The sequence below is a fragment of the Rhineura floridana genome, chromosome 16 (assembly GCF_030035675.1).
Source record: "Rhineura floridana isolate rRhiFlo1 chromosome 16, rRhiFlo1.hap2, whole genome shotgun sequence".
Classification (NCBI taxonomy): Eukaryota; Metazoa; Chordata; class Lepidosauria; order Squamata; family Rhineuridae; genus Rhineura; species Rhineura floridana.
Genome location: NC_084495.1, coordinates 29,499,763 through 29,527,079, shown reverse-complemented (window position 1 = coordinate 29,527,079; position 27,317 = coordinate 29,499,763). Strand labels below are relative to the sequence as shown.

Sequence of the window (27,317 nt, the reverse complement as noted above, 5' to 3'; positions counted from 1 at the left end):
ATGCGAGTCTGATCCTGTGGGCTGCTTCTGCTCTGTGCGTCTGTAGGGAAGCCACTCACAAAGGAGCAGCGACTGGCATTGAGCAGGAGGGAATCTTCCTGCTTATTAGCTGGTAAGCAGGAAGGCTCCATCCGGTGGGGTGCTGCTCCATTGCGAGAGGCTTCCATGCACTCGTGAAGGAGCAGCAAGCACCACTGCGCAGGATCAGATTCTTCTCTCCCACTTGCCAGGCTGTAAGCAGGAAGATTTGATCCTGCGTGGTGTTGCTTCAGGTCACCAGCTGCATCTGGGGCAGGGATAAGGAGAGGTCTGGTTGAAAGAAGGTGGAGAGGTTGTGAGGGAAAGGCACTGCCCTTCTTCTGCCAAGATGCAGCTGATTGGTCCGTCCCTTCTTTTCATGGTTTCTCCTTCTTCCCACTCCCATTGGCCTCTCCTTCCTGCCTGATGCCCCGCCCCCTGACAACCCCTGATTGTTCTGGGCCACCCAGCCTGATTGATAGCGATCCGGGGTTGTCTCACCCTGACTTGAATGTGGCCTGAATCCCTCCCAATAGGCCTGATTTGGCTCAAGGCTCAGCCGAATCCAGTGCACATCCCTAATTTGCTCAAGGTGTTACAGAAAAATGAGTAATAAAATGTGCTTTTTAAGACAAATCGAAAGGGAAAAAAAGAAAAGATCTCCTGAGGATAAAAATCCCAAAGTGGTCCAAGAACTTTCTGATTTCCAAACAGGGACATAGCAACATAGCAATGTAGCAAGCTGCCTGACTGAGTCAGACCATTGGTCCACCTAGCTCAGTATTGTCTACACTGACCGACAGCAGCTTTCCAGGGTTTCAGGCAGGGGTCTCTCCCAGTCCTACCTGGAGATGCCGGTGACTGAACCTGGGACCTCCTGACATTGTGCATTTCCAGTTCTCTGGGAGACAGGTGAACCATGCAACCGTGCACTCCTGTAACTGGACAATTATTTTAAGTCAGAGGTTACTAACCTGAGGCCCTCCTGATGTTCCTGTACTCCAGCTCTCATCAGCCCCAGCCAACAGGCCAATGATCAGAGATGATGTGAGTTGTAGTCCAAAACATCTGGAGGGCACTGCAGGCATAGCATCCACTTCCTTTAGACACCTTGTGAGGGGCTGAAGGCCAAAATGCTGAGTGGTTCACAATGAATTTGATACACTGATCTGAACTACCTACAGTTCTTTGACAGCAGACTGCCAGTAGCGATACATAATTTGGAACACTGAAGTGGCTTCAATATTTTAGCATACACGATAAGCACTGAGCTGAACATCAAATGATTAGAATGCGAGGGAGAGATTTCTGCTCAGAATGTACAGTCCCCAAATACGCTTCGCTCTTGTCTTGCATGAAGTAGACATTCTCAAACACAAGTGCTAAGCTGATACTGATGTCTTACTTCCTTTTAATCTGCAGCGTGTAACTTGTCAGGAGCTGGTGGAACAAATCAGGCTGTACTCTTGAACTGAAAGACAAGTCATTCATCTTGTAAGATGCTTTAGGATAGTTTGATTCCTTTTATTTTTATTTTACTTTTGCACTGGAGGAAAAATATTTCTAAGGGGCTAACTACACATGACCCTCATTTCCTGGAGCAAAGCATCCTGTTGGAACCTTGCAGGAGGGTGGGGAAAAAGCCACTAGGGAAAAGAGTGGCTTGGGAAAGGGTTAAGCATGCTTCCCCTCTCCTCCAGTGCTTCTCCACTCTAATTTCGGTCTCCTGAAACTGTTTTTATTTTTACTTTTTTAAAAAAGATGTTCAAGTACCTTTGCACATAACATATAGCTAGTCCCTAAGACTATTTTCTTCTTCTCCTTGTGGAAGTCCTAACCAATTTCCTTGTTATATATTGAATGGGAGTACTGCTAGGTAGATGGACATAGCAGAAGCAGAAGCTCAGCATGATCCCGGCAAAAAAGCATGTTCAGGCAGCATGGAACCAGAGACTGCACAGAAAAATCATTTTTATAAATTGACAAGGCCAGTTTTTTCAAAAAGTAACAAGAGCCGGTGAAAGATGCTGGAAGGGAAACTGACCATGGGATATAGAATGTGAGTACCATGAAGCAATAATTTGGCTTATTATGACGACAAGTCTTTGGGAGCCTGGGCTGTATGTTCATGTTTACCCAGTACCAAGTGCAAGGAGTCACAGAAAGATGACTGAATTGCTGGGAGAAACTCAGAAATGGTCAAAGCTTGGGGAAAGGTACTGCACCTGGAAAAGAGGTATTGGTATAACTTTCACTGGCCAGCATTTGTGGGCTTTTGTGAGGTTTGCCTGGATATCCACTAGAGCTTCCACCAAAATCCAAAGTTCTCATGATATTTTAAAGATGCATGCATGGCTCATGTGCCATATTGATTCAGTGGCTCCACATTATAAACACCACAGAACCCATGTTGCAGGGCACCCTCGACCAAATACTTAAGCACAACTGTGACCCAATATTTCCATATCCTTAATGGCTACAAATCCCATTCTGCACTATGAAATATGTATATTCACAACAAATGCACATAAGCAGTAAATAATACAATGCGTTTTAACATTGGTCCAGAAGCTGAAGAGGAAATCTGTTCTCTTCTTTCAAAGGAAGTGAAACAATAGCAGATTCATCCCATGTTATTCTTTATCTTTCTTTCATTGGTAAAGGTTTGAATTTCTATCCACTCACTCGTGGTTAATGGGTGTATGATTTTGATTAGAATAGTGGATTTCATCACATTTTGCTAGGAAACCTGGGGTTCTACAGAAATCTACCAGCGGTTCCTTACTATTAGTAATGGTGTACAAGGTGTTGTGTTGAGCAACATATAGTTTTAACAGACTTACCCATCCCTCTATACTCAAAAGAGGAATGGGGGAACCTGTGGCTCTCTAGAAGTTGTAGGACTCCAACTTCCATCAGCCCCAGCCAGCAGCACTCATGGTCTCAGAGATTATGGGAGTTGTGGAAGACCACAAATTCCCCACTTGTGGTCTAGAATGTGCTTGTGAAGGAAATGAACTGGATTTCTAAAGTTGGTTGGCTAACTTTCCTTGATCCATATTTCTGAGGCCTATCCCCCAAGGCTAGAGGACACTTCTGTATTTGAAGGTGTCCCCTATTTGAAGGTCTATTGGCCCTCTAGATGTTGCTGAACTACAGTTCCCATAATCCCTGCTCATTGGCCAAGTCCAAGTCCAGTTTAAAGATAAAAAGAAATGCTAAAAAGGGAAGGCAGGGCCCATGAAGTGGTCCATCAATAGCTGAGGAGGCACAATAGTCATTTAAAAAATAAGTTAGCATATGCAAAATGTATGCATATCTCTGTCCTCTTTTATCCTACTTTTTGAGTGGTGCATTTTCTCTACAGTATTTGGCAGCGTGAAAGAGACTACCTTCCTGGAGACAACACGGCTGCTTGGAAGTTTGGGGACATGCCAGTTCCTTTGTGAATTAAAGCTTATCACTCAGAAACAGTGAATCTCCTTTCATCCTGCTGGGTAAGTGACATTAACAAGCGTGAGTGACCTATGCATGGTTAAAGAAATGTCTGACATCCTAGCAGACTCTGCTGTGTGAAGGTGTGAAATGTACCAGATTGTTCAGCTTTTAGAGGAAGGCTTGTCTCAGTTTCTTGGAAAACAGGGCTTAGAATGACATCAAAATCTCCAACAGGCTGACTTCCCAGGAGGATCCCTCCGCCTGTGCAGCCTCTGAGACGGCTCTCGTCTTGGATGAAACTTTTTCAGCTATAAATCCAGTCAGAAAAGTTTTTTTTGACTGGGGATAATTTCTTCCGGATAAGGAAGAAACGTGAGATCTCCCACACAGCTCTGTTGTGATTGTTGGAGACTGGAATTCATCAGAATTGTCTGTGAAAGAAGGTCTTCCAGCAGCTCGAACGGAGCGAGGATTTTTAGCTAGCTCAGCTGAACAAGTGATCCGTTTTTTTTTTCTTTAAAAAAATACGGACTAACAGGCAAGCATTCTCCTGTCTACGATTATCACTTTCTTATCTATACAGCTAAAGAGATTTGTCAAAGGAACAGCAATTAAGATAACCTGGGTGAGTCAAAACTCCTTCTCTTTTACTCACGGAATTAAGGGGGAAGAAAATAAAAATAGCCTATCTTTTTGTTATTGCAAAAAGCTGACATGGAAAATAGCATTATAAAGATTACAACGAATGAGGGATTTCTGATTGGAAGAGATTTTTGATTTATAAGACTTTTGTGTAACATAAGTCTGGGACTATTTTTTCTGATCTACTTTTTTTTTTACGAATCTGCTCACTCTTTCTGCTATTAGTTATTTGTACGCTGTGAACTAAAGCTGTTTTTGCACTTCTGGGCATTTAAGAGATAAGAGCTGTTTAGAGTGTGACGCTAGTTGGTTTGAAAGATTAACTCCTTTGTAACTGGATAAAGAAATAAACTGCTCTTTGCTTGGGACATTGAAAATTGAAGGGGTTTTGTTCCTTTGGCTTTAAGAATGACAATTAAGAAGACTATGGATGTACAAGAAGGGACTTTATCTTTAGACATGTTTCAGAAAATAATGAATGGGATTAAGACAATAAAACAAGAACTGAGAAATAATAGTCAAGCGTTGAGAATTGAATTTGAAGAAATGAGACAGGAGCTGAAAGAAATTCAGGATTCTATGAGAAAGGAGAATAAAGATGGATATGGAAAACCAAAAAAGGATGAAAGAGAAATTAAAGGCAAGGTTCAAGCTATGGAGATTGGATTAAATATGGACATGGAAGGGGATTTGGATTTCCTGGCTGTGATGGATCCTGGAGACAAATATTATGGTTTGGAACTCAGCGCTGTCCCTGAAGGAATTAAAGAGGTTGGAGATAAAGATATTATCGGTTCAAAAAAATTCCTGGACTGGAAGGATTTGATGGAACTTGAAATGGAGAAAGTTAACAGAATTAATCCCTGTTTTGTGTCAATGGAAAAATCCTCAAGAGATGTGCTAGTGTATCATGTAAAAAAGAGGAACAGAGATGTGGCTTTGCAACAATACTTCAGTGATACGTTCGGAATGGATGGCAAGAAAATATCTGTGATAAAGGAAATTCCTATCAGACTTTTATTATATGACTATGACAGCAAGATTATGGGGTGCGTAAAGATGGAAGATGGAAGATGGAATCAATGTGGATAATGGAAGAAGAGCGATTTGAAATTACTGGACTTAGTAGACTTGATGAGTTGGATTAATTGACATGTTTATCTAGAAAAAAAATTGATGGACATATATCTCAAGGATTGGAAACTTCTCTTTGACATTTTGTGGAAGAATAAAATGATATGATGTTAATGAGATTTGAAACCAATTAAGATAACCGCTGGAGGAGGGTGATTTTATAATATATTTAGAGTCAGGCTTGTTATATATTATAGATTTATAGCTAAACTAAGACAAATCGGAAGTCAATATTTTTTATGTTTTTTTTCTTTTTTTCCCTTTTTTTATTGTATTAGTTGTTGATTTGTGTTTTGTCTTTTTGTATTGTTTTGGTTTTGGAAACTTGAATAAAGATTAATTGGAAAAAAAAATCTCCAACAGGCTAATGAAAACCTGCCCCGGTACCTGTGCCTGAGAGGGATCAGCCCATATTCAAAAGTGGATTGCCCCTCCCTTTCAGGAGAAGGTGAGGCGGGGAATCCTTTTTCTTAAGATTGCTTTTCTGAGCCCAAGAGAAAACTTTCTCTTGGTCTAGAGTGCCCAGGAAATCATGGGGCAATTTTCTGCTCCTTCTTGGTCCCTTGTCTGTCCATCTTTAGAAATGAAGTGGACAAAAGGACAATTTTCTGTAACCAAGGGCATGGGAATGAAGGATGGGGGAGAAATTCAATTCTGTTCACATTTGAAGGCGAACCTGCCTGATTTCCACTTTCCGAAATAATATATGAACCAAAACATAGCCCTCCTTCCAAATTTGCATTCCCTGAATTTTGCAATGCAGTTCTCCAGCCAAACAGTGTGCAGCAAAATGCATACACTAGTGAAGATGACATACTAAAAAAAAATGCATCATAATTGCTTTGCAAAAATGTGTTAATTAGAGGAAATTGTATACAAAAATATGTATATCAGGAGAAGTTTGCACTAAAATACTGAAGAATGTTCATGGGAACTTCTTTTTTAATAAATAATCACAAACTGAGGTGAATATGTAGAAAATTGATTGGAAGAATGAGAAGCTGAGAGAAACCAAAGTTTCACCCATTCATAATGGGGGCTGTCCTGATTAGACAACATCGCAGGACAGGTTGTAGCTATCTTGAATTGTGAAAATAATCTTATAAAACTTTTAATATGATTATGGTGTTTTTGACAGTTTGGAACTTCTTCTTCTTCTGATTATTAAATTGTTATCACACCTTTCCTCCCAAAAGGAGCCTATACTTCATGTATACGAAAAAGTCTCAAGGTGACTTGCATAGTAACCGAATAAATAATAAGAACATACAGCCATAGCAACTAAAAGTGATCACACTAAACATCCCCCCAAGTACACATTTTCCCCAATAAAATAATCACAAGCCATCACCATAAAATAGCAAGCTGTTAAAAATTATTCACTGAGCAAGTGGAAGACAGATACCAATATTCAAATGCTCAGGTATATAAAAAAGTCTTAGGTTCTGCAAATATGTTAGATTTTGGGCCAGGTACTCTTCCCTAGGGAGATCATTCCAAAAATAAAAGGTTCTTTCTCATCTAGCCACCTTCCGGACCTCCCTTGGAAGGAGTATTCAAAGAAGGACCTCTGAAGATGGTCTGATACTTATATGGATTATGTTATAAGAGGTTTTGATGCACTACAGTTGCATTCAGACATGGGGTTTATTGTGTTAGCTTTATGGATTATAATGGTCACACTTCTATCCTGATTTCTAACATTCCTTTCACTCTGCAGTACCTATTGCCTTATGGAACTGCTGCTTTTTGATTGATATGCCACCATGTTGTGGTAAATTTCATTCCCACCAGTGGGCGTGGTGTGACACAAGCATGAACACCACTGGACATGTCACTACTCCCCCCCCTTTCTGCACATGGAAGAAATTTCCGGAAGAAATTAACATGGAAATGATAGATTCCACTATATTTCCAGAAGGGGCTTTTACGTTGAGTGAAAGATCAAATAAAATGTGGGAATTATCAGATAAGGAAATGTCAGGAAAATTGAATAACCTGCTGCATGAATATAGCCTATGCGAGGTGCATCAATTCTGCTGGTCTGGCAGTTAAGGTTTGTATATGTTTTTGAGGTCCAGTATCCTCAAAATTGCTTCAGAACTGTTACAGTTCTTCAGGATCCTTCGTAATGCATACGGATTCTACAGCTTGATTGACACCCAGAAATTGCTCAGCAAGCATACTGATGTGGAAGGTTCCTTGGCAATAAGAAGGTCCATGGGGTCAGAGGTGAAAAGGTGAGGAGGAATGACTGGACAGAGGAGAACTGAGGGCAGGGATGGGGAACCTGTGGCCCTTCAGATGTGGATGGACCACCATTATTCTTGACCATTGGCCATGCTGATTGGGACTGGTGGGGAGGCAGTCCAGCAACATTTGAAGGGTCACAGGGTTCCCACTCCTGGTTAGGGCAAGCATGATATAGGATAGGGATGGATGAATCTGTCAATTTTAATTTATCTCCATTTCTCATTTATAGTTTAGCTTGCTACATTTCCACATCAATTTGTGATTTTTTAAAATAAATAAATAAATAAATAAGTCCTCATGAATTTTTTCCAGCATTTCAGTACACATTTCTCCTAACAAACACATATTTGTACACAGTTCTGCCCCGTATGCACATTTTTGCAAAAAAATCCCCCTAATATCATATGGGTTGTAGCCAACTAAATTTTACTCAGAGTAGACTCATTGAAATCAATGGACTCAAGTTAGCCAGTGGGTCTACTGCTATGAGTACAACTAGCACTGGATACAGCCCTGTACACATCTGCTATTTGGAGAATTGCATCACAACATTTAGAGAAGTGCACATTTTGAACAGTAGGCGTGTTTCAGTTTGTGTTTTGTTTTGGGAACGGAGAACCAGGCAGCTCCGCATTAATAAGTGAAAAGAACCAAATGTCTTCTCCACCCTTACATAAGGGTAGTTGCAAATCTTGAGAAAGTGAGGTGGAGAAGACTGGGAGGAAAGCTAGATGCCTGAAGAGTGTAAAATAGTTTGGGAGTGGAAAATAAATTAGTGCATTTTATTTCTCAGCCAATACAAGTCAGGAAGACGATCGTTGGGGATATTGGTTTACATATGCTGTTGGGGGAAAAAAATAAAAGAATCATGCACTTCATTTCTTCAAAAAAATCAAAGCATACTCACAAAACAAAGACAGGAGTGAGAAACGAAATACCTTTTTTACGCAGAATGATGCTTGAGTGTTTCCGTCCGTTTCTGTTTTCTACATGGCACGTGTAATTGGCCAGGTCTGCTTCCTTCACAAGGTCAAAGATTAACGTTAACTCCACTATTTTTTCTCCAAGATGCTCTTTGAGAAGCCTAAAAGAGAGAATTGTTTTTGGAGGTCTGTCAGGCTCACATTGGCAGGGAGACTGAAGATGGATCGGGTCTATTCACAAAGTGATTCTCTCTCTCTCTCTCTCTCTCTGGATTTCATTATAGGGCGACTGCAAAAATTATCTCATGGTTGGACGGAAAAGTGGGTGAAGAAAAGTGGGTGGAGGCATAAGTAGCTGCAGCACATGCTCTGCTTGTAGAAGGCCCCAGGTTCAATCCTTGCCAGCTCCAGTTCAAACAGGGGTGGGAAACCTGAGGCACATTCCTCGGAGATCACGTAACAAGTGATGGGGATGGCCTCTGTTTCAGATCCTGCTGCTACCAGTCAGAGTAGACGATACTGGACTAGATAGAGAAATAGTCTGGCCTAGTATAAGATAGCTTCCTCTTTTAGTTGTGGAGTGCCTCGTTCCTTAAAATGTACTCTTATATGCTGGAGAAAATGGCATTTTCTTTTTTTAAAAAGTGTGCTGAATATGTGCCAGCTGGTGATCTAAACATGTGATGTCCAGAACATCAAATTCCAGGTGTATCCTGCCTTATGATTGTGGAATTGGAAAAAAAAATCATATGTTGTATTATATAGTACTGAAACATTTCACACAAATCTGTCCTGCTTCTTTTTATGGGGCGGGGGCTTTAGCCAGCCTTGTGAATTACTTCATTTGGGAGCACACAACTGACATCCCTCCCCTGCATACAACACACTTCTATGCTTTACAATTCCTTCAACATTCCTGATACATTAGAGCAATTTTTTTTGCCCACTTTGATTTAAAACAAACACACACAACCTCTGCACATGTGCAGCTTTGCATTTGAAACTCTCTTAAATCACTATTGGGATCCTGCTGGGAGGAAGGGTGGGATATAAATAAAATAAAAAAATAAATAAAATAAAAAATAAAATAAAATGGAGTTTGTTCTGTTGTCTTGATGCTAAACACATTTAACTTGGGAATTTGTACCACTTTCTTGTAGAAAAGGATCATATATTTCTGCAGAGGAACAATAAGGAAATGAGAATCTGTAACCATATACATGGCCAGCCAGCTGCCCCCTGACTATAACATGCTTTTTAAAATAAGAAGAAATGATGCAGTGGTAACCAGAATCATCGTTGGTGGACCCTAGGAAGCTGCCTTTGACTGAGTGGAGACTGCTGGCTCTGATGTCAATGGGGCAGTGAGTTCCCAACATTGTTTCAGCACCTTGGACATCTCCTTGAAAGTTCACCCTAAAACCAGAGAGGATTCACTGCCCCACTGTCATCAGAGCCACCAGTCTCTATTGGTCTATCTAGCTCCATACTGTCTACAGTGACTGGCAGTGGCTCTCCAGAGTTTTAGATAGGGGACATTCCCAGACCTACCTGGAGATGCCAGGGACCTAACTTTGGACTATTTGCATGCATAACAGATGCTACCACTGAGCTATGGCCCTTTCCCAATGGGAACCTGATATCAGGTGCTGATGTGGGTTGGTCACTGTTGGTCACTGACCTCAGCATCTACTGCTCTTTGGGTGGTCACTTGGCCCCCCTCCCTCTTCCGAGGGAACTAGAAGGAATGAGACAGTCTTTAAGGTATCCTGGACCCATAAGAACATCAGCATCCTGGCCAACCAGATGCCTGTGGGAAGCTCACAAGCTGGACCTGAGTGCAAGGCCACTCTCCCCTCCTGTGGTTTCCACCAAATGGTGTTCAGAAGCATACTGACAGTCTGTTAAGGGCCTTGTAAATTCATACAGAAACCTTGAACTTGGCTTGGTAACATATGGGGAGCTTGCGCAAGCTTTTAAGCACCAGAGTTATGGGCTGGCAGTAGTCTGTCCCGATCAACAGTCTAGCCACAGCATTTTGCACCAGCCAGAGCTTCAGATCAGATAATGGGCAGCCTTACAATAATCCAGTCCTGAGGTTACCAATGCATGAATCATAAGGCCAGCCTTAGAAACACAATCACAGAGCTGCCTCAGGCACATATTCTTTGGATCCCAGCCAATTGTGAAAAGGTTGATGAGTCTTGTTTTCAAATGCTGCTAGTAATGACAGCATGGTAGATTTTACATGTGCACCAAATTTCAACTTTCTACCTGTTACATAAGACCCTTTACAATCTTGATTCCCTCCACCCCCCTGGTGACCGAGTCACACAGATTTTGGAATAGTTTGATATGCAGATTTCATACTTGTATCCAAAAGTTTTGAATGGAAGCGTTGCTTCTGCTCAGAATTTAACACTCCATCTATAGAATCAGCAGTGATCAGTATTGCTGCATCCTCGCCTTTCTCCTTCCTATAATTCCTCACGCTGTCGAAGTTTCAATATTCCCCTCATTATCTCATGTGAGTGAGAGTGCAAAGAGGCAAATTAATCAGAGAGGGGTAAAATGAGGGTTTCATTTAAAGTGCCTCCATTCTCACCCTTCAAGCATCTAATATGAACCACATTTTTCTTATCTTCAAAATAATAAACAGGAAACGTGGTGTGTGTGTGCGGATGCATGGGGAGGGATAGACAATTTAATAGAGTTTTCTGGGCAGGCCTCTTGAGAAGTTTTATACTGTTTCATGGGCTCATTTAAAGAAAGGGGAACATTAGCGACTGATAGGGTGATTTATATGCAGCAAAACCCGAAATTGAACATTTTCCTCTACTACTGCAAAAACATCAGTATAGAAATTCGTTGCAGGTTCCTTTCCCAATCAGACACAATTCACAATCCTCAAGGCAGACTTAAAGCCTATTATTTCTTGTTTAAGAAGTCTGGTTTGATTTACACAATGTTTTTATTACCGCTCTTAAAAACCCACCTGGCAAGGACTTTCATTCTTCCCTCTTCTGTCCTCCAACCCCTCCCCTCACCTGTCATTCCTTTCTGCAGCAGACCCTCTGCACCTCACCTTATCGGGAAAGAGTCAGAGTTCATCCCACATCTTGCTAGAGGCTGGCAATTCAGACAGGACCCCTTCTCTTAAAGGCCGGCTGCTTTGCCTCTGCGCCACTAGCAAGGCAGGCTGCTGGCTTTGCTGTCACTTTAACAGCTGGGAGGACCAAAAAAGGGGAAGGGAATCAAGCTGAGATGGAGTGTTCACCCAGAGCCAGGGGTTCCTTTCAGGGAGAACAGGTTGGAAGCGGAGGAAAGGCTCATGCTAGTGGCCCCAGATCCTTCTCAGGCAGTTCCAGGCTCCTCACACAAGACCTCCCCCCCCCGGAGTGCCTTCTGATATGCCTTTATTTCCTCTGCTCATGACCTGCCAGCACAAAAAAAAGGTAAGGGTTGTATTCAACAGAGCAAAAAATGCAAATGTTCCACCAGTGCAAGGATTTCTCCTTGCGCAACGGAACCTTTTCTCTCTCTCCTTCCCCACGTCCTCCCAAATCTGTTCTGAGTTTCCCCCCAACCTGTTCTTTACCAGGAAGATGAATGCTTTTGGTTTTTAGCCGTTGTTGCTTTTTAGAAATGCTAGGATTTTGTTGGCTTGAATTTTTGTAAATTACATTTTTATTTGTATTTTGTAATTGTGTTTTTCTATTTATGTGTAAGCTGCCTTGGGGGCCTTTTTGGCCAAACGGTGGCCTAGAAATAAACCATACCATACCATACCATACCATACCATACCATACCATACCATACCATACCATACCATACCATAACATAACCTCCTGAAGCAGATTTGGGGATAGCACGGGGTGTGTGCAGGGGGAAGAGAAGAGAGAAATCCCCATTGCGCAAGCGGAAATTGTCCTGCTCACACCATTATTTAGCTGAATACCACCCTGACTGTTCCTTTTCCAAAGCCACAGATCCCCCTGGATCTCCCTAAACCTCCCCCACTCCTGCTGGATCCACTCCTTCCTCCTCTCCAGTCCTCCATGCCTTCCTGCCGGCTGCTCATGACAAAACAGTCGTTCCCCTGGAGCAGGACCCTCCAGCTGTTCTGACACTGCAACTCCCATTGGCCCCAGCCAACATGGACCTTTGGTTGGGAACGGTGAGAGATGCAATCCAACAATGCCTGGAGGGCCACTGCTTCCCCATCCCTGCTCTAAGGCTGGGAGTTTGTTCCACGGTATGTGCCTAGGTGCAAGAGCGGGGGGAAATGGTTCAGGGGTCCAGTCACTACTCAAGGTAAGAAACATCCTGTTACAACGTTCTGGCCACTGTCTTGGTGTCAGGTTGAGGAAGAGGGCAGGAAGCAGATTCTTCCTGCTTTATCTCTGATGTCATACATGATACAGCTGGGTCAAAAAGAGGGCTTGTAGCCCCTCAAGCCCCATTCAAAGTGCTTTGCAAGCACCAAGTATTAGCAAATCTTCGTGGCTTGCCCACTGCAAGGGTAAAAACAAGTCACCTCATATCATTGTGACATCATGTGATTGACAGCTGGCTGGACCCATCCATCAGCCAGACTTGGCCAGCAGGGGATGGGGGAGGTGAGGATTTAGTCAACTGGCCAGATCCAAGGTTGTAGCTGATGCTAGTTCTACTCAGAGTAGACCCACCAAAATGAATGACTATCTTAGGTCCATTCATTCCAAGGGGCCTCCTGAGCAGAACGTTTTTCCACCCCTGTTTTTGTCTTGTCAGTTGTTTGCTGCCTCCTCTGGATCCTGACCACCAGTCTGCTTTGAGGGATGGATGAATCCATCCATTTCAGTTCTCTGCGTTTCTCATTTTTCCAATCTTAAATTCAGTTCTCCATATTTCTGCTGCAATTTGCGTGTTTTTTTGTAATAAAAAATCCTCTTGAAAATTCATCAGCATTTTAGTGCAGATTTCTTTCTAATCAACACATTTTTTTACCACCATGCAATTTTCTGCAAGCAATTTTCTCTAACGTAATGAATTTTTGCATGTTATTTTGTATGTACTTTTATGCACATTTTTCATGCATTTTAATGCGGTTGGAGGACTGCATCGCAAAATTTGGAGAAGTGCACATTTCCAAGGATAGCTGTGTTCCTGTTTGCATCTCAAACCTGTTTGGTTTGAGATATGTGTATTAGCTTGTTTCTCATGAAAATGCCTCCCCCCCAATTTCTCATCCTCTCCTATCTTTGAGACATCAACTGCCTGTGGCCTTGTGAATGCTTGGTTAACTGACACACAACCAGACCCCCCCCCCCAGCTATGGCAACACCCGTGAGCTTGGCTAAGGTCCGACATGCCATCTCTCTTTGCTTCCAAACTGGCTTTGCAATGACATCTTTGCCCTGGGTGAGAAAATATGAGAGGGCCATTCTGAAACTGCAGAGATCATAGTTGTTCCAGAAAAACAAGAGACATTCGTCACCCGAGCAGCAGGGTATTATTAGATACCAGTTAATGGCATACCCAACAGCATTAGTAGGCATGAAAAACACAGAGAATACAGTATGAGATGGGTACACAATTGGTTAATATGGCGCATGGATGGCAGGTTTCGTTCAGGGGCAACTGAAGATACATTTCCCTCATAGGAGGCCATCCGTCTTTCAGCTTACATTGATACTGGGAAATCAAGAACGCTTCCCAAGTGTCATGGCAGAGGACAACAGCAGCTTATGTTATTGTTAGGTCTAAATGCTACACAAATCTCCCTAACCCATGTAGAGAAACATTGGCTGTAGCAAAAGGACTCCAGAGACATCTTTGCAGAACAAGAGCAGCCACTGTATCGGTACGATTTCTTCAGGAACAAGGCCAAAATGATGGTAGGTGTAAGCTATCCATCAACCAATGTCTGGGCAAAGAACCAATTCTCTGTTCAACATGAGCAACGTATTAAGCCAACCATTTTGAGACTCACAGAGTTTTTTTATGTTGGGGTGATGCTGGATGAGGTGGTGGTGGATGGGATAAGTTGTTATGTACCTGATTTCCCCTTCTTTAATGTGATTTTCAAGTTCTTCAATAAATCTCTCTCCTCGCGTCCAGTAGATCATAGGACCAGACTCTCCACTAAACCCAAAAAAGGCTTTGCAGGCAACTGTTAGTGGCTGACCTGAGAAAAAGACAAAAAGCAGGGAAGTTAGTTGAATAGTTGTTGGGATGAGAGAACCTTTGCTTCTAAAAGGTTTTTGAATCCATTTTGGGGCGGAGAGATAGTGCTGAGGGTTTGGATTTTTTTTAACTCAAGGAACCTTTTTCATCCCGAGGGCTACATTCCTTTCTGGGCAACCTTCTGGGGGCTACATGTCAGGGGTGGGTGGATCCAGAGGCAAAAGTTGGCAGAGCAACCAATGTTTATCTTTGTCCAGTAGAAGTGTGCTAGAGTTCTCTCCAATTGGGACTTGGTACTAATTTTTCCATCAATCTATCATTGTGGAATGGCTTTTTATATAGCGATCTTCTGTGGCTATTTTCAAAAACTGATTTAGTTTTTTAAAAAACCTGCCTCTAAAATATTGATATTAAAAAGGATAATTTCATTTATATTTCCTTTCAAAATGTCAATATTAATATCAATATTTTTGTGAGGGGAAAAGCGGACAAAGAATGAACTTGAATCGATACTGGTCTTTTAGGTCAAGAGAATGCTTTGGATCTGGCACTGGCCAATGGATCCCATCCCTATTGTACAGGAGACGACTTTCTACACACATTCACATACCCTCTCTGTCCTGCATCCAAGCAAACAAGGGGCATGATCAGAGTTCAGGAACACATTCCAATCAGTCAAAAACACTCAAGAATGTTGTGAAAGAGGGCCAGGAGATGGTGTGGCTAGGGAAGGGGTGTGTGGTCTAAGGAGCATCCTGAGGGCCAGACAGAGAAGCCTAGAGGACCACATTTGGCCTCCAAGCCTGAGGTTCCTCCACCCCTGGTGTAAAGTAAGAAGGCAACATGGACAGGTAAATGATATTTTGTGACATCTCCTAAGTTCTTGCTCCATAATCTGAGGCAGTGTGATGTAGTGGTTAGAGTAGGACCTGAGAGACCAGGGTTCAGTTCCCCACTCAGGCATGAAGCCAGAGCTTGGAAAAGTTACTTTTTTGAACTACAACTCCCATCAGCCCAATCCAGTGGTCATGCTGGCTGGGGCTGATGGGAGTTGTAGTTCAAAAAAGTAACTTTTCCAAGCTCTGACCTTGGGCCAGTCACAATCTCTCAGCCTAAGCTACCTCACAGGGTTGTTGTGAGGATAAAATGGAGAGGGAGCAGAACCATGTGCATCACCTTGAGCTCCTTGGAGGAGAGGTGGGATACAATTGTAATGAAATGTAATATCATCATCATCACCACCATCATTGCCCTCCACCTCAAAGTGACAGAGAACATCTATTTAAGGGTTGTAGTCCTGTGTGCACCTGCTGGGAAGCAAGCCTCCTTTTAGCAACTCTTTTTAGCAATGTTTTACAAGTGCTTGTGTGTGCACAGCTCTTTGTTGACTTTAATAGAAAAAGACACTTATAGCAATGTCAGAAAGGAGGGACAAAACCAACCCTGAATTGTGGTCAATCAGTATTGACAGCATCTGCCCTTTCTATAGTGTATCATGCTGGGAAGTAAGTATTAGTCAAACAGCGTGGGCTGCAGGCCTCCTATTAAATGACCCAGCAAGGTTTCCTTAAAAAGAAAAAAAACCAAACCCACAAATGATAGGAAATGAAAATATTCCAGAGAGACGTCTAATGCTGAGAAAATTTCCCGAAGGGATTCATGCTGTTAGAAGAAATAACAAAAACCCAAAAACCCAAAAACCATTATATCAATAAAATAATGAAGTTTCAAACCAAACTGCTCTAGGAGTGGTTCTTCTGGTTTGTTAAGCAGACAAATTCACAACACGGAGCTCCAATTCCCTTCCTTGTATGGTAATTAAATGCTGGATTTAAAAGGGGGGAGGGAGTAAACAGACCAATCTTATCAATTTTTACCCAGAGAGAAGCACTGCTGAGTAAACCTGGTTCAGGCTCAGCTGTGAAATGCACCGAAAACACTTTGTAAGAAAAGCGATGCTTGTGTTTTGAACCATGCTTGGAGTTTGTGAACAGAGGGAATTGGGGAGATTTATTGGGGTAAGGGATTTCAAACGGGGGGACTTGCGGGGAACATGGAGTAACAGGGGGTTGTTGTGGGAACTGTGTCAGTTACTAGCTGGAAGAGGGAAAGGAAATTGTGGAAGATGATAGGGGAATTATCTGATTACTAACTCTCGTTGGGTTCATCCCAGAATTCTCAGTTTACTGCAAATTTGTTTTAATTGTTCCTCAAACACTGCCTGGAATTAAATCAGGGAAATTGCCAGTGAAACCCATGCTTCAGAGAGAAATCTGTTACTGGTGCACTATACATTTAAAGCAGAATGATACCACTTTAAACTGTCATGGCTTCCCGCAAAGAATCCTGGGCAGTGTAATTTGTGAAAGATGCTGAGAGTTGTTAGGAAACCCCAATTCCCCTACAATTCCCAGAGTTCCCTGGGAAGAGGGACTGATTGGTCAACTAATCTGAGAACTGTAGATTTGTCAATGGAAACAGGGATCTCCTAACAAATCTCAGAGTCCTTAACAAACCACAACTCCCAGAATTTTTGGGGGGAAAGCCATGACTGTTAAAGTGGTATAATAGTGCTTTAAATGTAGAATCATAGAATAGTAGGCAGGGATCGAGTCCAAACACCCTGCTCAATGCAGGAATCCAAATTAAAGCAGACCTGACAAGTGGCTGTCCAGCTGCCTCTGGAATGCCTCCAGTGTTGGAGAGCCCACCACCTCCCTAGGTCATTGGTTCCATTATCTTACCACTCTAACAGTTAGGAAGTTTTTCCCGATGTTCAGCCAAAATCTGGCTTCCTGTAACTTTAGCCCATTACTCCACGTCCTGCACTCTGGGATGATCGAGAAGAGATCCTGGCCCTTCCCTGTATGACAACCTTTCAAGTACTCGAAGAGTGCTACGCTATCTCCCCCCAGTTTTCTCTTCTCAAGGCTAAACATGCCCAGTTCTTTCAGTCTCTCCTCATAGGGCTTTGCTTCCAGTCCCTTGATCATCCTTGTCGCCCACCTCTGAACCTGTTCCAGTTTGTCTGCATCCTTTTTAAAGTGAGGTGTCCAGAACTGGAAGCAGAACCCAAGATGAGGCCTAACCCATCCTGAACAGAGGGGAACCAATACTTTGTGTGATTTGGAAACTATACTTCTGTTAATGCACCTGCATCTGTATACTGCAAATGGGGCCTAAGATGAACTGGGGCAAGAAAGGAAACCCCTTGCTTTTCTTTGCACGTACTTTTCTTTGCTTTTCTTTGCCTGGGGAAGATGACTTCCTGCACAAAGTAGCTTCTGTCACTGTACTTAACAGAGATGGGGAAAAGAGAAAGGGCACGCACATAATGCTCAATCTGTGGGATGAACTGGGGCCATTTTAAAACTGGCAAATGCTGCTTTGACAAAGGTCCTCTGACTTAGCTCTTGGGGGAATCTGTCCAAGGTTTCACATGCAGTTTAATTGCATTGTGTATTAGAGGAAAGCACTCTGAAGCACTCTGGTTTTAATTACTTTCCTTTCAATATTTCCCTTGGTTTATCTAATTAAGCATCAAAGCCTACAAAACACGTCCCACATCATCTCAGATCGATGTCCCTTTTGGCCATCACAAGTTTAGTCCAAAAGTTAAAGATGCATCGGAGAGAAGGCGAGAGCAGAGGCACCGTATTCTTGACACATTAAGGTTTAACAGGATATTTCAAGTGGCAAAAAGGAAAGGTGGGACTAAGCAAAGTGTTAGAGCATCATTAATTCTCCACTTTCAAGTCGGGTCACCTTGTTACATGAAAGGCCCCCAGATTCCAAGCTACAAAATGCCCTCTTTGGCTTTCCTTCTTCTGTTCTGTTAGTCAGACTTGTTTGTTGCAAACTTTCTGCTGATAAGATTGCGACGTGCTTCCTGACTGGCTGGAATGACTTCTGATAGCTTGATTGCATTATGTGCGCTTTGGCGGGGGCACTTGCACTATGGGTTTGTGTGGCTTTTTGCACAGGGCATGCCGGCGTAGTTCATGAGAAATGCAAAGGAAAGGGAGTGCAGTCAAACTGGCATCCATGTGAAGGTGGAGTTTGGGGACCTTTTACGGCAGGCCTTGGATGGAGGGAAAATCCTCTGCTGATTTTGGGAAGAGTCTTAGCTGAGGCCTGAGGCAGGGTTGGAAGTAATCTTATAAATATTATATTACTTATAGCATCTATAGCTAAGCTATTGTTAACTCACATAATCCATAAAAAAAACCTGACAATGTGTCTCCGGAGGGCTGCAGGTACGTTTTCCATTTTCACTTTTTGACAAGTGATGTCAAATAATATTCATACATTGTGTTTGGCAGATCAGGGTGGAGAACCTCAGGCCTGGCATCTGAAGATGGCCCTCTGGGCCTCTCGGCCTGACCCTCAGGACTTTCCCCAAGTACATGTCCCCTTTCTCACACCACAGCTCTCACTGAACTTGCTCTGCACCTTTCTTGAGTGCTTTTGCCTGGCTGTGTCCTTGCACTGTGGCCATGCCTCTGGCTTGCCTGATTGGAGCTCTGTGTGTGCATGTGTAGAAACAATGGTGGCTGGTGGCTCCATGACGGTGGGGCATTGGAATCTATTCCATGGTTCCATCCACTTCTGCCTCAATCCTTCCTCACCCCTGGAATGCAAACAGATCATATAAGACCAATTCTGATTCAATTACACTTGGGACAGTGTAATGAAATTGGGACAGAAGCACTACCATTCTAATAAGTAAAACTAATGCAATAAACCCCATGTCTGAATGCAGTCTGTAAGTCCCCAGAAGTGGGGGACTTGTCTTTCACTTATTTCACTCAGCACTGCGCTATGTACACATAATATTAGAAATTTCTGCAAAAAAAGATCCTCTTAAATGTATAAGGATAAGGTATGGCAGATGTTTAACGCTAGAGGGTGCCCTTGCAATCCTAGAACAATCCTTTTTGTCCAAGGTGCTCAGACAAAGTACGTTGCAGCGGGCTGCCTCTCTGCTGGGTAGGTTTAGAAAGCTGCATGGAAAAGCGGCCTATTAATCACAGATGTTGACAGGTAATTTCTGCTTTGCAAAATATAAGCTGTTTAACTATATTAAAATTATTATTGCTATTACCTTTTGTAAAAATAAATTATTATTATTATTGCTGCTGGATTCTAGTTATAGAAATCTTAATCAATTAATTATATGAGTTTTCATTGGCTAATAAAAGGATTAAATTATCATAGGCCACCTAGGACTTGTAGGCCACCTAGTCCAACTTCCTTCTTGATGCAGGAAATCCACAGCCAGGGCAGCCTCAGCAGATGCCTATCCAGCCTCTTCTTGAAGACTTCAGGGAGAGGCCTCTACCTCTCTAGGTAACTGGTGCCATTGTTGAACTGCTCTGACCCTCCAGAGGTTTCTCCTAATGGTCACCCAAGATCTGCTCTTCTGCAACTTAAAGCCTTGCTACCAGAAAGAGCCAATGAGCAAGTCAGGTAGGACCAGCTCCTCCTCTTCCTTCTTCTCACACCATGGCTCACTTCCTCACCCTCTCCCAGAGGCAGCTGAACAAGCAGGATGCAGTGGTGAAAAGGAGGAGGGGGTTCAAGGGGATCTGGTCAGTGAGTCCCCTTCTGAGCTGCGAGTCCTCAGCAGGAGCCTGGCTATGCCATCCTTTGATGCCAGCCCTGCCGTTAGGTAGAGCAGCAGAGAGCAAGTTGTCTTTGTCCTCTTCCGTGTGACAGCCCTTCAGGTATTTGAAGAGTGCTCCCATGTCTCTTTATAGCTGTCCCTTCTCCAGGCTAAAGACACTTAAGAGCACATTTCAATTGCATCATGCATTTTTCTCAGGCTGCATCACAACAACCCTGTAAGTTAGACTGGCATTATTATCCACATATCGCGGATCACTTTTTCCTCATAGGATTTGTTTCCACTCAATCTTTTCCTTGGTTTCACAGAACCTCAGATGTTCTTGCCTGCTTGTGTAGGCTTGTTCCACATTTCTGTGCCATGAGCAAAAATTGGGATGAGATCTGTATAGGAAGGAGGGTGGTGAGGGAAAGGCAACTACTTGCTTACATGTTACCCTCATTCCTCTTGGATGCCAGAATAAACTATGATCTCCACAAGGGGAAAAAACAAACCTGAGCAATGTGGAACACAACATTTCCCCTCCTTGTTGAACTCAGTAATTCCAAAACGATGTGCCACAAGAAACAAATCAAATGATGAAAAGCCAAAGTGCCCATCAGTGGATGTACCTCTTCTTGGGAGTAAAGCACCAACGCTTGTAAGAAGTAACCTGAACTGGTGGTGGTGGTGGTGGGGCGATAGACAGAAAGGCAATATTTTCCTCCCTTGCTGATTCCTTCTTTAGTAACTACTTGTTAGTTTTTTCTCAGGTTTTACTTCCTTCCTTCCTAGTCAGTCAGAGATAGTGCCTGTGAGTGCAAGCCTCACGGCTCTACAATGGACCCATATGTGTCTGTAGTCAGAATGACTTTATTTCCCAGTAGTAATAAACCTTAAGCTTCTTTATTTTTTCAACCAACAGTCTTACCAGACTATTCACTTCTGCACTCCACTACAATAGATACCAAACTCCAATACCTCTTACGTGACTCACTGCTCTAGCCATGCCTCCTTCTACTGCCCTTCCACTGAAGGCAAACGATTTGGCAATTTTGAGAACTGAGCCAGCGTGGTGAAGAGGTTAGAGTGTTCGTCTTTAACAGGGAGCCAGACTTAAGCTCTAAACTACCGTCGACCATGACACTTATTGTGTGATCCTGGGTCAGCCACACACATTCTCAGTGTAACCTACCACACAGGGTTGTTGTGAGAATAGAATGTCGGGGCGGGGAATGGAAGGATCTCTCAGTTTTGCTTCTCTCATTTTCTCATTTTCGCATTCTTAAATTCAGTTATCCACATTTCTGCAGCAATTTGCAATTTTTTTTAAAAAAAATCCTCATGAAAATCTTTTAGCATTTTTAGTGTGAGAAATGTGAATTTTGCAGGATGGCTGTGTTTCAGCTCCCATATTTTTTTCAGAAAGTGCAAACTGGATAGATTTGCCTTTAAATGCAAACTCAGCTAAATTTTTTTGCCATTCCTAGTGGGGAGGAAATGAAAAGATAATACATCTCTAGATCAGGCTGTACTCACAAGCAGAACAGTAATCTGGATCATTCACTTAGCGCTTAAGAGCACAAGTTTATCATATGTTTTTTTACAGGATTCCTTACAATGACCCTGTAAGGTAGGGCAGTATTATTTCCCCCATGTTGCAGATTAGGGGTAAGTTGGGAGCTGAAATCCACATAGTGTTATGGAGCAAGATTTGAACTGCCCAATGAGTGTGACCTAACCTTTCCCTCCTACAATGAATGAATTTGGGATGATGATGATGAATTTATAGACCGCTTTACAGCATAAAGCTACCAAAGCAGGGTGCAAGATAAAAACAGAATAAAACACACAAATATGAGTTCTAAAAACAAAATCAGTTCAACAAATTTTAAAAACAACAAAACCATCCATATCAACTCCAAAGACAACAAAACAAATCCATCAGATATAAAATTCAGCTGCAAGAATTTCCCTGCAAATGGATAAAACTGAGAGACCAGTTCTGCACCACAGTACCAATTACTCTAATAAAAGCATTTCCAGATGAAAGAGACTTGTTCTTCTGCCTTCCGGCCTTGTTAAATCAGTTTAGCAACACTTAAGAATATTTCTGCGAGATGCTCAGTGGCTCTTTTCTTCTTCCTAAGCTCAGCCAAGTGGTATTTATAATAAAAGCGGCCACCAAACACTAGCCCGTATTTCAAACGTCATATGAGGTAGCTTCAAGGAAACAATACTTTTGGCAGCTGTCCTAATGAGTGCGAAGAAGAATCTGCCGGTATATGATGGGGATTATGTTATGAACCTGTACATTTGCTTGCATACTAACTTTCTCCCCCTATCCCCGACATTCACACTCCAAAGCAGTCGCTCTTTAACTATAAGCATGCACAGGTTTTTGGCAAGGGAAAGCAATGCAAAATAGCTTGCACCTGCTTGTCCTGCTATGACCTGTGCTTTCTGGTGGCTAGGCAACACATTGTTTAATGTGCATAATGAACATATTTAATGTGGAAAAAAGAAGCCCTGAAGGCTCTTGGGCCCCAAAAGAGAGCCAGTATGGAGTATCAGAGCCAGTGTGGTGTAGTGGTTAGGATGTTGGACCTGGGAGGCCAGGGTTCAGATTTCCACTTGGCCATAAAGCTAATTGGGTGTCATTGGCCCATTCACAAACTCTCCAGCCTAACCTACCTCATAGTGTTGTTGTGAGCTTAATATGGGGAGGGGTAGCACCATGTATGCTGCCTTGAGCTCCTTGAAGAAAAAGTGGAATACGAATCCAGCAATTCATTCATGCATACATACAATACAGTAAAAACAGTCTATGTTGAATGAAACCAAGAATCCATCTAGCCTAGCCTTCTGCATCCTGCAGTGGCCAATTGGAACCTCAGAGGCAGAAGGAATTGGAGACAGCTGTCTCCTCTCGCTTGCCTTCAACATTTGGTAAGAAACAGGAAGTGGCCTTATACCGAGTCAGACCATGGGCCCATCTAGCTCAGTATTGTGTACACTGACTGGCAGCAGCTCTCCAGGATTTCAGACAGGAGACATTCCCAGCCCTGCCTGGAGATGCTGAGGATTGAACTGGGGACCTTCTGCATGCAAATCAGATGTTCTGCCACTCAGCTATTGCTATTTTAGTCCAGTATTGTCTGCACTGAATCATACCAGCTCTCCAGGAGAGGGTTTAGAGGAGAAATTTGGTTCTTTTCACCTTTTAATGGAAGCCTGCCTTAATTCACTCTTCCTGAAAAAATATGCAATCCAAAACACAGCCATCCTTCGAAATTTGCACTTTTCTGAATTTTGAAATGCTCTTCTCCAACGTCCCCCCAAAGTGTACAAAAATGTGTATATTCAGGGAAAGTGTGCATAAAAATGCATGTGTTCATGAAAACCATCATGATATGAGGGGAATCTGCTTGCCAAAATCACAAAATCACGCTGGTGTGAATTAGGGTTGCCAGGTCCATGGCCTGGACTGATCCTGTATCTTTAGAAGAGGAAGTCAGCCAAGCGCAGGTGTTCTTGCAACACTGTAATGGGAAAAACCACAAGGTGGAATTCTCCCTTCCCCCTGCACAGCTTTTAAAGATACAGAAGACCTCTTGGAGGCTGAGATTTTGCAGGAGTGAGAATGGATGTGAGCGTGGGTGAGAGAGAAGAAATGGATGATGGTCAATGAAGTGGAGAGAGGAGAAAGAGAAGGAAAGAGAGGAGAGAAAAAAGAGGTGTTCTGTTTGCTCTCTTTTTTTTTGCTTTGGCCCCCACTGCTATGTGGCCTGTAACATGTCCCTGAAAGGCAATGCTGCTGCTGCTGCTGCTACTACTACTGCTGCTGCAGTGATACCTCAGTTAATGAATCTTCCAGGAAAAAAGCTCCTTTTAACAAAGTCCTTTTTGGGTGTGGGGGCATGGAGGGCACACACTCAGAGCTTGGAAAAGTTACTTTTTTGAACTACAACTCCCATCAGCCTCAGCCAGCATGGCCAGTGGATTGGGCTGATGGGAGTTGTAGTTCAAAAAAGTAACTTTTCCAAGCTCTGCTCTTGACATACAGTAGTCAGAATGTGGCTCCTTGTCTCCTGGATTGCGGCTGCTGCAGGCAGCTCTCTCACATGTGGCTGGAATGGCGCTCCTTGCCAGGTGGCACAGACACCTCCGCAGTAAACAGTACTTCGGGTGCCCTGGACGCACTGTTTACTGCAGACGTGTTTGCTCGAGTGTAGAGGAGGATGGCGGTGGGGGGAGGAGAGAAACCAATCACAGGGTGGTGGCAGCGGCTGCCCCTTGCCTGCCTCCTCGAGTGTACAAAGCCTTCAAGTGGCCTGTATGCAAGGCTGTCCTGATTGTTTCATTTCAGACAGGCATATTGTTAGTTTGGAATGTAAAGTTTGCTGAAATATGTTGAACTGCTCTTCTTTTTTGTGGTGTAGGAACCTATCAATTCTTTCTGTTATTCCTACCTCTGGTACCCAAGTTTCTGTTAAGTGACGTATTGCTGTACTATAATGATTAGGCTTGATTAAGTCTCCAACTGACTTACAACACGTGTACAAATCAACACACGTGACCCTGAATCCCCTCCCCCCCAAAGTTGACTAAGCCTGTGTTAGATGCGCTGGTACACAATCATCGTAGTGTACACCTTACAAGTTTGTAACGGGCAAAGCAGCCTTCCAGAGATGAAGTCTCAAGTGGCTCTCTGCTATGATGTATTGCATGTGAGAAGAGAGGGCTTCTGAGGAAGAAGTAGGGCCAACTTTATATTTAAAAGAAGCAATATCAGGGTGAGATGCAGGGAGACTAGGTCATCCAAATGTTACTCCACTGCAAGGCTGACATCCTCATCCTTTGGACCAAAGCCTTTTCTTGATAAGCATCTAAAGAGACCATGCAGTCCATCTGTCTTCTTCCCTTTGGCACAAAAGAGTCACCCCCCACACACACACACTGTGAGTCAACCAAAAACACAGATTGAATGGGATTATAGGTCAGCCACAGATCACTGGAAAGATACCAAAAGTGGAGTGAGCAGGGTTGCACATTCCAGCTACTTCCTTTGCTATTTGCCAGCTTATCAAAGTGCAGACTCATGCACCAGCTTTTGGATTCAGAGAAGGATTGGATGGTTGTGCCTTCAACAGTACAGAGCATATTTTCAACATTTTAGCAAGGGTAAGGATGAAGTGGCTTGTTTAGCAACTAGAGCTGAGTGAAAATGGCCACCCGAAGTTCTCCACCTTATTTGCAAGTAGCAAAAGTGTGTGTGCCATTTTGCTGAGTGTTTCCCAGGGAGAGAAGAAATTCTCCCCCAGTTTCGTGGGAACAGGCCTTCCCATCAGCAGCCACAGTGATATAACTTGTTCAAGGACATAAGAGTTCTGCTGGAATAGGCTAACAGCCCATCTAGTCCAACATCTTGTTCTCACAGTGGCCAACCAGATGCCCATAGAAGCCCACAAGCAGAACCTGAGTGCAAGAGGACTCTCCCCTCCAGTGATTTCCTGCAACTGGTCTTCAGAGACATATTGACAAGCAGAGGGGGTAGAACATAGCCATCATGGCTAGTGGTCATTGATAGCCTTATCCTCTATTAATTTATCTTATTCTTTTTCTTTCCTTTTTCTTAGCTTTTGTTGCTGCTGCTGCTATATTGGCAGCAACTGTGTTCCTCATCCCCCACAATGCCCCAGACCTAAAGTCATTCTGGGGCATTGCAGAGGGGAAAGGGTGGCCATCACATCAGAAACGGTGAAGAAGAAGAGAATATTCTGTAATGTGACCCTCTGGGTTTTTGTGTGTCTCTGTTTTTGTTGGGAAGACCATTTTCAGAAATTTTCGTAGAGATTTTTCTTCTGAGAAATTTTCAGCTCTATCTAGGAAAATATTGAGAGGCCTGTCAGGCTGCTTTCCACCCAACAGTGTGTGTGTACGTGTGTTTATTATGAGCAGCGCTTGATGCATGGAAGGGAACATTGACATTCCAAGCAGTAACAAGCACTTCACAATGAGATTTGCCAAAGGAAGAAAGGCCTTCTCATGCCCCACGATGCCTCAGCCAATCAAATCGTCATGCCACCCAGTCATGGCTACCATTTGCTCCTGCCAAGCTGTCAGACAATTACACACACATTTCTGGTCTTGTTTTTGACTGTCTGTGTTCGAACCTAAGCAGGGGTAGCTCTCATTAATTACCTCTTGCCCAAGATGGTGTCTCTGAGACTGGGCAATAGTTGGAGTGAGGTGGAACTGCAGGAGACTGGCTAGGACAATATTTTTGTCTGCTTATTTTCTTCAGTTGCAGCCATTGTGCTTCCTTCACAGAGCTTGGAAAAGTTACTTTTTTGAACTACAACTCCCATCAGCCCAATCCAGTAGACATGCTGGCTGGGGTTGATGGGAGTTGTAGTTCAAAAAAGTAACTTTTCCAAGCTCTGTTTCTTCCTAAGAACATAAGATGAGCCTGCTGGATCAGTCCAGTGGCCCATCTAGTCCAGCATCCTGTCCTCAGGGTGGCCAGCGAAGTGCCCCAATGGGGAGCCCGCAAACAGAACCTGAGCACAACAGCACTCTCCATGAAAGGTTGTCACATAGAGGAGGGTCGGGATCTCTTCTCGATTGTCCGAGAGTGCAAGACATGGAGTAATGGGCTCAAGTTGCAGGACGCCAGATTTCCACTGGACATCAGGAAAAACTTCCTAACTGTTAGAGCCATACAACAATGGAATCAATTACCTAGAGAGGTAGTGGGCTCTCCGACACTGGAGGCATTCAAGAGGCAGCTGGACAGCCATCTGTCAGGAATGCTTTGATTTGGATTCCTGCATTGCGCAGGGGGTTGGACATGATGGCCTTATAGGCCCCTTCCAACTCTGCTATTCTATGATTCCTCTCCTGCCGTTTCCAGCATGCTGCCCCCTACTGTGGAGGTAAAACGTACCCCTCATGGCTAGCTGCCATTGATAGATGTTCGCTCTTGTTCCCTTTGGGTTCAAAAATGCCTCTCTACTGAAGGCTGGTGTTCCATTTCCATCCATTCTGCAGTCATCTACAAGGACATGACTGGCTCGATCATTAAGCAGAGTGAAGACGTTGCCTCAGATGGTGAATGCTGGGTGGCAGGGCAG

The 27,317-nt window shown here is 43.3% G+C and overlaps 1 protein-coding gene across 2 annotated transcripts in view; it reads right to left on the bottom strand.

Moving 5' to 3' along the window:
* The window catches only part of IL1RAPL2 (interleukin 1 receptor accessory protein like 2), a 515,439-nt gene that overhangs the window by 26,064 nt on the left and 462,058 nt on the right, over positions 1-27,317 (bottom strand). For both annotated transcript variants that reach the window (XM_061598749.1, XM_061598748.1), the window contains 2 exons: positions 14,448-14,577; positions 8,424-8,569 (listed from right to left, as the gene is read on the bottom strand). In XM_061598749.1, coding sequence (XP_061454733.1) covers positions 8,424-8,569; positions 14,448-14,577 — 276 coding nt within the window. The remainder of the gene's footprint in view (positions 1-8,423; positions 8,570-14,447; positions 14,578-27,317) is intronic.